Source organism: Panicum virgatum, chromosome 2K (genome assembly GCF_016808335.1).
Source record: "Panicum virgatum strain AP13 chromosome 2K, P.virgatum_v5, whole genome shotgun sequence".
Taxonomy (NCBI): Eukaryota; Viridiplantae; Streptophyta; class Magnoliopsida; order Poales; family Poaceae; genus Panicum; species Panicum virgatum.
This window is the reverse complement of record NC_053137.1, coordinates 46963923-46976637: the sequence shown is the minus strand read 5'-3', so window position 1 is coordinate 46976637 and position 12715 is coordinate 46963923. Positions and strand designations below refer to the sequence as shown.

The following is a 12715-nucleotide window of genomic DNA, read 5'->3' as shown; positions in this document are numbered from 1 at the left end:
GTTTGGTTTTTCTTGTTTAGAAGGGTATAGGTTTTCAAAAACTAGGAACCAACAACTGAGTCTAAGAAACATAAGAAATTGAACCTAATCAACCTATCTGTTACTTATTTTAGTTTTTCTTTTCTTTTTCATTTAAACTGAGTAGGTTTGTTTGAAGAAACCTGCCCATATGAGTTCGAGTCATTGAATCCTCTATGATCTGAGGTTTCTGTTGTACCATGATTCAAAGAAAATACTATATTTTTTAGGAAAAAAATCTGATTTACATCTTCGAACTATCACAAAAGTCTGATTTTCAACCTTCAACTACGAAATAGGATACTAGAGACCTTCCAACTGTTGAAACCGGAAAAATTTAGCCCCTTGAGTGGTTTTGAAGATGGTTTTTTATTTTATAAGAATTTAAAATATTCTACTTTAAACTAAAAAATTCATAAGAAATTTTTTTAAGTAAAAGAATTACGAAATAGGTATCAAAAGTTTTCTAAAAAATTAACCTATCTATCGGCATAGTACTTGTCGGTTATTCAGATCTATTTTTGTTATGTTCATAATGTTTGATTGCTTGTAGTTATACCTATTATTTTTTAATAACTAAATGGAACAATAATAGACATGTTACATTTTTAGAGAAAAAAAATAGATCTTAGTGTCATATTTTTCTGATTTAAATGAATTAGTTTTAATTTTTTAGATATAATTAGTTTTTTTTATAAAAAAAATGCAACCTTCAAAATCATCCTAAGGGATAAATTTGTTCAGTTTCAACAGTTGGATGGCATGTTATCCGGTTAGTTTTAGTTGAAAGTTGAAAATTAGACTTTTCGATAATTCAAGAGTGTAAATCAGATTTTTTTTTCTTATTTAAAAAAAACACAGGAGGAGTGTCCGGATACGTCCGCCGCGAGCTCGGTGGGAAGAATAATTGTGACCCTGGATTGAGTGCGGAGTGCCCCAACGCGAGCAGCATGCATTGCCAGCAGCCAACGGGACGTGACCGCGAGGCTCCTCCGCGCGGCGGACGCAGCTGGTGGATCGGAGCCAATCTCGGTCGAGGGTGGGAGCGGCGCACCAGGCGGCCGGCGATGTGGCGCGCGCGCACGCGAGCGATCGTCGAGGGTCGTGGCGCACCCACTGACCCACCACGGCCAGAAGAAACGAGCGGAAGCCGGCCGGGAAATCCACTCGATCTCTTTTGGAAGCCGGCCCGTGTTCTCCCACCACGGCGGCGCAAGAATCGCCTGGGTTGGGTGGTTATTCCGCGGCAGCCGGCCGGCGGGTTTCTTTCACGGCGCTGCTACGACGACGTTGCTGCCGCGATTTGTTTATGGAGCACTCGGTGGTAACAATAAGTTGGTAAGGTGCAGACGTGCAGTGGCCGGGCAGCACGAGTGGAGTGGCTGTCGGCATTGACCACCTCGCTGCTTGGACGCGGTTGCGCTGCCCTGGCCATGGTGGTGGTGGTGGTGCCGTGCTGAGTTTTATTCGGCGTGCGGAAAGAGGGCGCAGGCGCTCACCACCGAGGTTATTATCCTGATCGATGATGCGCCACCTGTTTGGTCATTATTAGTTTGGTCGCACAGTGTCGCACACCGGCCGGCCGGCGATTTTCTGCTTGGCCAACTGCGGCCACCATTCCTGTCCCTGCACGTACCTTGGCAGTGCGCCCGAAAATATAAAAACGACCGATCATCACTCAACACTCATGCCGTGCTGGCCCCGGGCTCGATCGGAAGCTGCGCCAGGGCCGGGGGGCGGGCGTCCTGTTGTACCCTTTCCCTGCCACAGTATCTTCCTCACCCCCCTGCCGCGCGTGCATGCATTGATGCATGCATCCGGTAGATCTGTCGCCGTCTGCAGATCACACAATATCTTAGCATGCAGTGCTGCTTTTTCTCCGCATGCATGAAGCATGATGCCAAACCACAACCCCAAAATGGCCCATTATTATTCTGTCGCTCGCTCGAACAATAATACGTCGCGGATGATGGGTTAGTGGCAGGGAACAAGCGTATTAGCTGAGCACCAGCACTGTGACTGACGTGGATTCAACCACCACACTAGCTCGGGCCGCCATTGCATCGTCAACGACGACCATGCATCATCTGGAAGCCTTCGGGCTGATCCACAGCTCCGCGACTGCAATCACGCAGCACTACGACTGCAAATCTGCAATGCGCGCGGCGTGTACGTACGTTTTGCTTGCTGTTGGTGGTCAGCTCAGTGTCGAACACTGATCAGATCTCTGCATTAGCACGCAGCACTTGTTCAGTTATGCGCGTGCCCCGCATCCACAACGCTCCTGCATGCCCTCCGCAGGATCGGATCACATTTGTGACTTGGACTTGAGACTCGAGGCCCACTACTCGCGCAGTCACGCCGCCTGGTCGGAAAAGGCAGGCAATGATCCTGTCCGCCGGCCGGGCAATGGGAGCTCCGGCATAGGCGCATATAGCCATCCTGCGCGCGAGGCCTGCATCGATCATTCGCCGGCCGTGCCAACACGACTCGAGTTGAAATAATCACGCGTGCTTTCTTCATCTTTGTGGTCAGTGGCGGAGCTGGAATTCAAATTGAAGGGGCTTATTTTCCTTTCTTCTTCCTCCCTCCTTCCTTTTTTTCTTGTTCCTCCTCCTTTCTTCTTTCTCTTCTTCACTCATACTTAAAAATGTTGGGGGCCCATGGGTTCCATGGGAGTAGGGGGGCTGGAGCACCCCCTCGCTCCACCACTGCTTGTGGTGGATATTGTCGGGGAACTGCTCGGAAAGAAAAGGCAACAGAGCAGACGGAGTTCACTGTTTTGTCAAGGGGAAAAAACAGTCATCCAGCCGAAGATCCGGGCCTGATCGAAAAATATGACAGAAAAACTGAGACAGCTCGAGTCCCTGAACGCGTGCTCCCAAGCAGATACGCCGGCCGGAGACCTCTGAATTTCCTGACTCCAGAGCTGCGCACTAGATTACTGTAGCAAAATTTGACCATTAATTATGAATGTTAAATAAATGCAGTTTACCAAATTAACTCCACATTTCTTGCGCTACTTCGCGAGACGAATCTAATGAAACTTTTGACATCATGATTTGAGGATTATTGCGGTAGCACATTACTAGTCAATCATAAATTAATTAAACTCATCAGATTCGTCGCGCAAAGTTTCTTTTCTTTTTTGAAACGGAACCGGCAGGAGAGCTGTCTGTTGTATTAAAAAGGAGGGGCAAAATCTAGAGTACAAAACTGAAACAGCAACAAAACTTTACACTATACATAGAGAGCACGCATTGGAACTCTCTAGAGGAAACTCTAGTTTCACTAATTAGACACGCCAGGTGCTTCGCCCCTGCCAGAATCCAAGCCGAAGTCTCTCTCTTAATCTTCTCTGCCACTGTAAAAGAAGGCGCTTCTGTACTGTTAAAAATACGTACATTACGCTCATTCCAAATCTCCCAGCAAACGAGAATGACAAGTGATTTTAAACCCTTGCGCGAAACTCCTCTTATCACAGCCATCTCCGACCACCACTCGTGGACCAAGTTTGTGCAAGTCCAGTTTGTCGGATGCAGAGACGGCTCCCCAAGTCAAAAGGATAAGGCGGCCCAAATACGCCTGGTGAACCTGCAATCGACGAAAAGGTGAATTCTTGTCTCCGGACAGCTACGGCAAAGTGAACAGGTTGAGTTATATGCCCAGCCTCTTGTGCTCAGTTTATCTGCCGTCCAAATTCTATCTTGTACCGCTAGCTAGTTAAAGAATTTGCATTTTGGTGGTGCCCGGGCCGACCAGATGATCTGGTTGAAGTTGGTGCTCATTGCCCCCTGGAACTGTGCGTGGTAGGCGGAGTTTGTTGAAAACTGGCCCGACTCATTAAATTTACAACATATTTCATCTTGGATGTGCGGAGTGAGGTTCACCCTTTATACTATTCTCCAGAGCTGCACAAATTCTATGATGAGCTATGCAGAGAAGGATGGGTGTAACAGGTCTAAATCCTTTATCCAAGTGTTTCTAGCCAGCGCTTCATGTGGCGTTCTGTTTTTTTTCTTATAGATAGTGTATACAGATGGTGCCATATCCCTTGGACATATGCCCTGCATCCAAGCACTATTCCAAAAGGCTATTTTCTTCCCATTCCCAATTTTGATGGTGGTTGCTGCTGCAAATAGGTGCTTATCTGTTTCGTTGCAAGAAAACTCACTGCCGACCCAAGGTTTGCCCTTAGGATTCCAGTCGCGCCAAAGCCAACGAAGACGGAGTGCTCTCGCAAATTTGCCGAGGTGCAAGATACCTAGGCCTCCATTCTTTTTCAATCGTGCAGCCCTTGTCCAATTCACCTTGCACTTGGCCCCGTAATTCTCTGTGCCGGCCCAAAGAAACTGTTTGCGCCTTGCGTCAATATCTTGTAAGGTTGCCTTTGGTGCACGTAAAGCCGTCAGGAAGTAAACGACCTTTTATGATGTCCCAGCACGACTTTAGGTCGCGCAAAGTTTCACTTATCTGTGAAAAAATTTTGCAAATAAATTTTATTTAGTACTCTGAGCATGCAAAACTTACTTGTAGCACTAGGTGTGCTACAAAGCTCGCGCCGCCACCGTCTGCCTCGGACGCTCTGCTCGCCGGCAGATTCGTGCTGCGTGTTGGCGGTCGGCCAAGTTGCTAGTAGCTATCACAGCATCTATCATCTTGCCTCCTCGCCCTCTGCTTGAGACGAGCCCTCTGCTTGAGACGAGCCTACGACATGTGCGAACTGCGAACTCCGTCTCATGCTGCATTTTCGCTTCACCAAAAAAAAAGAGATGAGGGGGCAATTCTATTTATCGCGCGCGTGGCTGACAGCCATCGCGTCCCAGAAGCCGAGAAGCGCAGAAGTCGCTACAGAGTTCCGCTGTGTTTTTTTTGGGAATAGTTCCGCTGTGTTGTTCGGCTGTTCCGTACGCTGGACGTGGCATCGATTTTTTCTTTCTTTCTATTAGGTCGGTCCATATTAACTCAACACAAGTTCTCGTACAATTCGTCAGCTACTCATTTCTCGATTTTCTACCCAGGAGGTGATATGGAATTTGCAGACCTCATTTTACCATTATTTTAATTTTGTTAATAGATTAGGATGGACCAATGACACGTAGGATTCTCGTTTCTTTCTTCTAATCCTAATTTTACTTCTTTAATTTTATTTAGGAGTTGTTTGTTTCAGGGACTAAACTTTAGACTATGTCACATCAAAAAAAATCTTGATATTTATTAGTATTAAATGAAGTTTGATTGTAAAACTAACTGTAGAATTCTGGGCTAAACTGCGAGACGAATCTAATGAGGTATACTAATTCATAATTAATGAATTATTACTGTAGCAAATCATAGATTAATTAGGCTCATTAGATTCGTATCACAAATTAGCACTCATCTGTCAAAAAAAAATTATAAACAAATTTTATTTGGTACTCCTAAACCGTAAGATTTCTTTTGATGTGATAGGGGCTAAAAAACTGATGGAAACAAACATAGTCTCAACTTTTGCCTTCATGCATTAGGTACGGGGCGTTTATTCATCGCGCGTGCTTTTGCGCGCCGCTGCGTCACTCGAGGCTTTCCCCTATTCTATTGTACAATCTGTTTAGCGTCTTGAAGTATTAAACAACATTTAGAATTCTGGAACATTTTAAAGTGTTTATAACATTTACTCAGAATTTTTTCAAATGTTCTAATGTTTCTGTACAATTCTGAAATGTTTTACAAACATATATGAAATGTTTTACAAACATATATGAAATGTTTCGAAACAATTTGAAATATTATCCAAACAAACCTAAAATATTTTTTAATCATTCAAAACATTATGAAGTGTTTAACACTATTTATTGGAAATTTTTCATGTTCCCAAAGAAATCAGCATGTTCCGAAACACTCTGAAATGTTCCAAAAGAAAGTCCTCAATGTTTCAGAACTTTTTCCAAATGTTATAATGTTCCTTTACAATTCTGAAATGTTTCTCCAAATATATCTGCAATATTTTACAACCATATTTGAAATATTTTGAAACAATCTGAAATATTTCTAAACAAACCTAAAAATATTTTTTAATCATTCAAAACATTATAAAGTGTTTAACACTATTTATTGGATACTTTACATGCAAATACTGACAGCCTGTTCGACTGAGCTGAAATGGCTGGGCTGGAGATAACCAGCTCCAGCCAGCGCCAGCCAGGGCCAGACTGGCTGATTCTGCAACCATTCATCATCTTCTGCAGGCACACGCAAGCTAAGCCAACCACTCATACGGTAACACTTTTGAAAACGTTCCGGAACACAAATAGAAATGTTCCGGAACTTTATGAATTGTTTCGGATTACTTTTGAAAATATTCTGAGAGACTTTTTGATAACCATATTAACGTTCCGGAACAATGTTCCAAAACACTTGTGACAATAAAATATTATAGAAATATTCCGAAACTCTTTTGAAAATAATGCAGAACACTTTTTGAATTGTTCCGGAACACATTTTCAAATGTCCCGGAACACTTTTGAGAACCATCTTAATGTTTCAGAACAATGTTCCTGAGCACTTTTTTGAATTGTTTCGGAACACTTTTGAAAAACGTTCAAAAAGTATTTTGAAAATATTCCATAATATTTTTGAAAATTGTCTTAATATTTCGAAACAATGTTCCAAAACACTTGTGACAATGTTCCGGAACACTATAGAAATGTTCCAGAATACTTTTGAAAATATTGCGAAACGCTTTTAAAATTTTTCGAAACACTTTTGAAAATGTTTCGAACACTTTTGAAAATATTCCGAAACACTTTTTGAAAACTGTCTTAATGTTACGGAACAATGTTCCTGAGCACTTTTTTGAATTGTTCCGAAACACTTTTGAAAAACATTCGGGAACACTTTTGAAAATATTCCATAATATTTTTGAAAATTGTCTTAATGTTTCGGAACAATGTTCCAAAACACTATAAAAATGTTCCAGAATACTTTTTGGAAAATGTTTCCCACAAGTGTTCCGGTCTTAATGTTCTTTCGGATCTCTTTTGAAAATACTGCGGAACACTTTTTGAAATATTTCAGAACACTTTTGAAATTGTTCCGGAACACTTTCAACAATGTTCCGGAACACTTTTGAGAACCGTCTTAATGTTCCTAAGCACTTTTTTGAATTGTTCCGGAACAGTTTTGAAAAACATTCGGGAACACTTTTGAAAATATTTCAGAACATTTTTGAAAATTGTCTTAATGTTTCGGAACAATGTTCCAAAACACTTGTGACAATGTTTCGGAACACTATAGAAATGTTCCCCAACACTATTGAAAATATTGCGAAATACTTTTGAAATATTTCAGAACACTTTTGAAAATGCTCAGGAACACTTTTGAAAACATTCCGGAACACTAAAGAAATGTTCCGGAACTTTATGAATTGTTTCAGAATACTTTTGAAAATATTCCATAACACTTTTTGAAAACCGTCTTAATGTTCCGGAACAATATTCCGAAACACTTGTGACAATGTTTCGGAGCACACTTTTGAAAATGTTCCGGGACAATTTGGAATGTTCCAGAACACTTTTTAAAATGTTTTGGAATATTTTTGAAATGTTTCCGGAACACTTTTGAAAAAGAAACACTTTTGAGAGCTGTCTTAATGTTCTGGAACAATATAGAAATGTTCCGGAACTCTTTTGAAAATACTGCAGAACAATTTTTGAAATGTTTCGGAACATTTTTGAAATTGTTCCTAAACGCTTTTGAAATGTTCCGGAACACTTTTTGAAAAACCGCGGCATTATGAAAACAAATATATCTGTAAATTATTAAACAATTAAAATTGTTTACAAAATACCCTTAAACAATTTGAACTGTTATCGAAACATTAGGAAAATAAATTTTCCAGAACATTTACAAAATATCCTTAAACAATTTCGCTTCATTGGATATAGTGCAATGAAGCGATCAATTTGAAGCGCATCCGCATGCCAAAACAAAAGAATTTTGAACTGTGAAAACAACTCAGAAGTACAGAACATTTTCAAATAATTTTTATCAGAACATTTCTCAATAAATACCACTTCTGAAGCAAATGGCAGGCCTAACATCCAATTAGCTTAATGGGCCGGGCCCCAGCTTCCGTTGCCGCTCGCGCTATGCTGACGCGCGCGCCCGCCCGCGGCCCGCCCATGCTTCTGCGATGCTGTCGCCTGAAGTCGCTTAAAACGACATATAGACGCCCCGAGACGAGGCCCTGTTCCACGTGCAACGAAAATTAGATGCACGGTGTGAAATGCGAATACGCCAATTTCCTGCAGAAAAAGAAAAGGTAGTCGAATGTTTTTTTAAGGGAAAGGTAGTAGAAATTTGAGTCCACCAATTCGCTGCATAAACACCACTGCGGCAGCCCAACGGTCGGTCGATCAGGTAGCAGGCCACATTGTTTTTTTTATCAAACATACATGTATTAAGAGGTAAGGGAAATGTATACGGGATACAGAGGAGAGCTGTCCCTCTACACTTTGCAGAAAGAGCCTCAACAAAAATAAAAATTACAGACAGATTCCTGGGCCCTTTCCCCTTGCAACAATGGCAACGGACAAATCCGCCGCCACAAAGCAGGCCACATCGTTGGGCCTCCTTATTCGGAAAAAAAATCCTCTGCGGCGGTGCCACACAGGCGCGTGGTGCGGCACCGCCTGGATGGCCGACGCATGTCCACAAGAACCAACCAACCAGCCGAGCCATCATATCCTCCACTTGCAGATTAAGCCGAGCTTTCTTCTGAGCCGAGCGCTCTCTTGATTCGCATCTACAAGAGTACAAGACTACAAGGGTTTGCCTATACTGCAAGAGGGGGTCGCCGTATTCCGTAGAGACCGGCGCCCGTGACGATGACGGGATCGAGCATGGAGCTATCGGAGGGTCACCAGAGCTGACGGAATCGGACAGAGTGGTGCACCCGCTCTCAGAGGCTAAGCCTAGACCACTGGGTGTTATTGGGCTCGATCTGCTGTACCTCCCAGCTAGAGTCTGGATGCATCCGCGGCATTGAGCTCGTGAAGGCACTCGCCATCGTTCGACCTTTTTTTTATCAGAACATATCTGTATTAAAGTTAAAAATATAGTATATAGATTCGTACAAATACAGATACGTTCAGGAAGGATACAGAGGACAGCTGTTTTGCAGACAGATCCCTCGAAAATAAAAGAAATACTATGAAGCACCTAGGAACCTCTGCATCTCGAAACCTCCAAAGCCCGATTGCACCGGCCACCCGCCGGGCGCCCTCTCCGGCTCGCCGTCTTCCCCAGATCCGCCGAAGCTCCATCGCCGCAAGGCTTTGAGAAGAGTCGAAGTAGACACTCACCCAAACGGATGAGATAAAGGCATCGCCGATAGCCCGTCGACCGGGGCCGCACCCCAAGCTCCGACAATCTTGGACCAAAGCTCGCCGTCGACCATCGTCGGGGGGGGGGGGGGGGCTCGAGCTCGATCCACTCTCTTACCAGCACCAGCCGCCAGACCCACAGCCGCCGCTGCATCTTCAAACCAAAACGCCAGCGTACTCACCTCCCTACCGAGACGATAAAACACCGGCCGTTGCCTCCAACACAGGAGCTCCACGCCGGGAACGGGAGGCTCCACCCTCACAGACCTCGCATCGGCGCCGGAGTGAGCGCCGCTGCAGCAGGGACGAGGCCGAAGGGACTTATTCCCCAACGCCGATGACGCCGCCGCCTCGCCATTGCCGCCCGGAAACACCTGCTCAACTCCTCCGCGGAGAAGCTAGGCACAATATAGTCCACGCCGGCGACGACTCCACCAGCGGGCAGACAAAATCTATATACAACGGCCGCCTCTCCCTCCGCTCCCCATCCCCTCCAACAGCACAGAGGCCGCCGGAAGGGAAGGAGGAACAGAGGAGGGCGACGCCGAGCACCCCCTGCAAAAAGCTCGAGCCGAGCTTCCACCACAGGAGCCGCGTCCTGCCGCGGGGCTCACTCCGCGGGGAGTCACGCTCCACCACAGAGCTCGCCCCGCAGGGCCGCACGCCGCCAAAGAGCTCGCTCCGCGCGTTCCTCGGTGGAGGAGATTGAGAAATCGCCAGGTACACTGTAGCTGAGAGAACTCTCGAGAGACGCCATCGTTCGACTTTAGGTACAGCTCTATCTGTTTTTGAGAGCCGATTCAATTTTTGTTTCGGGCGAGGACAGATGACACCGGCTCGGCTGGTTGGTTCCCCCGCAGAGTGAATCTCGTGGACACGCGTCGGCCATCCAGGCGGTGTCGCACCACGCGCCTGTGTGGCACCGCCGCAGAGGATTTTTTTCCTCCTAACGCCTTGTTCGGCTGGCTGGTTCAGCCAGCAGCAACAGTGTTTTCCTCTCACGCCAAATCGGCTCAGCCACCAGCCAACCAGCCAGCCAGCAGTATTTTTCTCTCACGCCAAATCAGCTCAGCCACCAGCCAGCCAGCCGAACGAGGCCTAAAAGTCGGCGGATTCCTTCTCCAGGCCCAGTTTTGTACTCCGGGCCCACTAATTGGTTCCCTTCGTTACCACTTCCAGGCGGCCCACGAGTACCCGCACCCTTCGCCCCGGCGAAGCTGCCGCGACCGCAACCCTCGGTCCCTCGCCCCTCGTCGTCGCCGGCGCCGGCGCCCCTCCGAGCCGACGCCATGCCCGCCGTCAAGTGGTACCGTGCTCTCCCATCTCGTAATCTTTCCTCTCTCTCTCTCTCTCTCCCTCAGCCCCCGCGGTTTTTCGGCGGCGCAGGCTGATGCACTGGCACCCGAGCCCCGGGGTGACGCTCAACAGCCAGATCCTCCTGGAGGCGTGCGGCTGCGCGGAGTCCCTCGGCGGGGTCAAGGACGGGCGCTGGAAGACCTCCATCTTCTTCTACCGCGCCATGACCCGGGACGGCGCGGCGGTGCCCGCGGGCCAGCAGGGGCAGCAGCACCCCGACCTGCCCAGGGAGCTCCTCGGCGTCGCGCTCCACGAGCGCCCGGGGCTCTACTTCTCCATCGTCCGCGCGGCGCGCCTCGTCCTCCAGGCCGACGCCGCGTTCCCCCAGGTCATGGAGAAGCTCCAGTCCTACAAGGCCCGCGTCGCCCTCAACTTCGAGGTCGCCTCCTGCCCTTCTGCTTTCAGATTTGACGCCCAGATTTAGGGATTTGCGCGTATACGTCTTGTTTTCGTTTGATCCGAACTATAGCGTGCAAATGTGCTTGAAACCGAACTGGATTTGTCAATCAGACGCAACGCAGTCATCCTGTCTTTGCCTTTACCAAGGGAATTCCTTTACCAAGCGAAACAAATCTGTGCTTCCTGATTATATTGGATTCGATCTTATGCTTGCTCAAATTTCCTAGCTGATATTTTGTAAGAGTATTTGCCACCGTGAGGAAAGCCACAACAGGCCTTGAGCTAAACACAGGAACTAACATGGGTCACAAGGAAAGCACCAAACGACACACATATGAGCTGGGGTGGGCTAAACCAACCAAGGTAGTGTTTACAAAATCGCAACTAAAATTAAAGTACTGGGTTATGAAAAGAAAAACTCAAGGTGGTAGGTCTGATTCTCTGGATTTTGGGTTCCTTTTTGTTTTCTGATGTTAACCTCTTTGCTTTCATAGTCTAGCATACAATTTCAATGGTTTCAGATACTTATAAACCCTTTTTCTCCAGGGGTTTCAGTATCAACTGGGTGATTTCTGCCTGAGGATTGGAAAATGTGCTCCTAATAATTCTGAATCACTGAGAGGAATCATGATGGAGGTATCATTCTTTTTTCTTGTCTTGAATTTCTCTTGTATTCATTTGAGTCCTGTGATCAAAATCAAGCCAAATGCTGTAAAGTAACAATGTAAACTTGAGATTTGGTAAAGTAACATCCTCTGCTTATAATTATTGGTAGAGTTTATTGTTAAGCTCGATGAACTTTGTGTGACGTAATAGTATCTTTGCTTACTTGAAAAACTTGTGATTCAAGATTCACTTGCTTCACTACTAGGACTGCAGTTTGAAAGTGCATCTATGTCTTCTCTGGCACTGGCAATAATAGAAAAAATTGAGCAAAAAACAATAGCAGAAAAGTTCATCATGTTATCTGAACTTGCCTGCCATGCACACTTCTGCTTCTGTTGCCCTAGTTTGCCAGCGAGCTGGTTTTAATTTTGTTCTGACTCTGTATGCAGGTAGAGTATTATCCCCTATCTTCCATCGAAAAATCCAGGGCAATCATGGAAGACTTCTTTGACATATGGCAGGAAACAGTTGCAAAGAAGTCATTACCTGGTCATTTCATTCATGTAGAATCGAACTTTTCAGAATATGGGCTTTCCGATCAATATTCTTTCCAACATACTGCAGTTCAGTATGCGACTTGCTTGCAGCAGCTCATGGCTACAGTCAGGGGCTAGCTCTAAAGATCAAGCTTTAGAGAATAATCCCCTGTATAACTTGTTGATCCGGGTAGCATTTGCACGGACTAGATGTATCTTATGTAATGACATGCAAATGGTTTGTACTTTCATCTCTTCTGATTAAGCTGCCACACCACCTTGATGTCTTTATTGAGGCACAAATTAGAAACTGGATTTTTTTTATTTGAGGAATAACTGGACAGATGATATCGTCAATTATTCAGAGGTGGGTATCCATGAGTCTAGCTTAGGAGCCCTAATACCATTTTCAGTACTGTTGGAGTAGAAACTCCA

General features: G+C 45.6%; 1 protein-coding gene across 1 annotated transcript; it reads left to right on the top strand.

Annotated features, from left to right (window-relative positions):
* The first annotated feature begins 10532 nt into the window (after positions 1 to 10532).
* Positions 10533 to 12644, top strand: LOC120680300 (mediator of RNA polymerase II transcription subunit 20a-like). The gene is made up of 4 exons (XM_039961916.1): positions 10533 to 10689; positions 10770 to 11118; positions 11685 to 11774; positions 12194 to 12644. The coding sequence occupies exons 1-4, from the start codon at positions 10673 to 10675 to the stop codon at positions 12416 to 12418; spliced, it is 681 nt and encodes a 226-aa protein (XP_039817850.1). The 5' UTR covers positions 10533 to 10672; the 3' UTR covers positions 12419 to 12644.
* Positions 12645 to 12715: the final 71 nt, after the last annotated feature.

What these genes read in the sequence shown, in the direction of transcription:
- LOC120680300 (XM_039961916.1), top strand. An exon ending in GCGTCGCCCTCAACTTCGAG is followed by an intron (nt 11,119 to 11,684) that starts GTCGCCTCCTGC and finishes CTTTTTCTCCAG; the next exon opens with GGGTTTCAGTATCAACTGGG. An exon ending in TGAGAGGAATCATGATGGAG is followed by an intron (nt 11,775 to 12,193) that starts GTATCATTCTTT and finishes CTCTGTATGCAG; the next exon opens with GTAGAGTATTATCCCCTATC.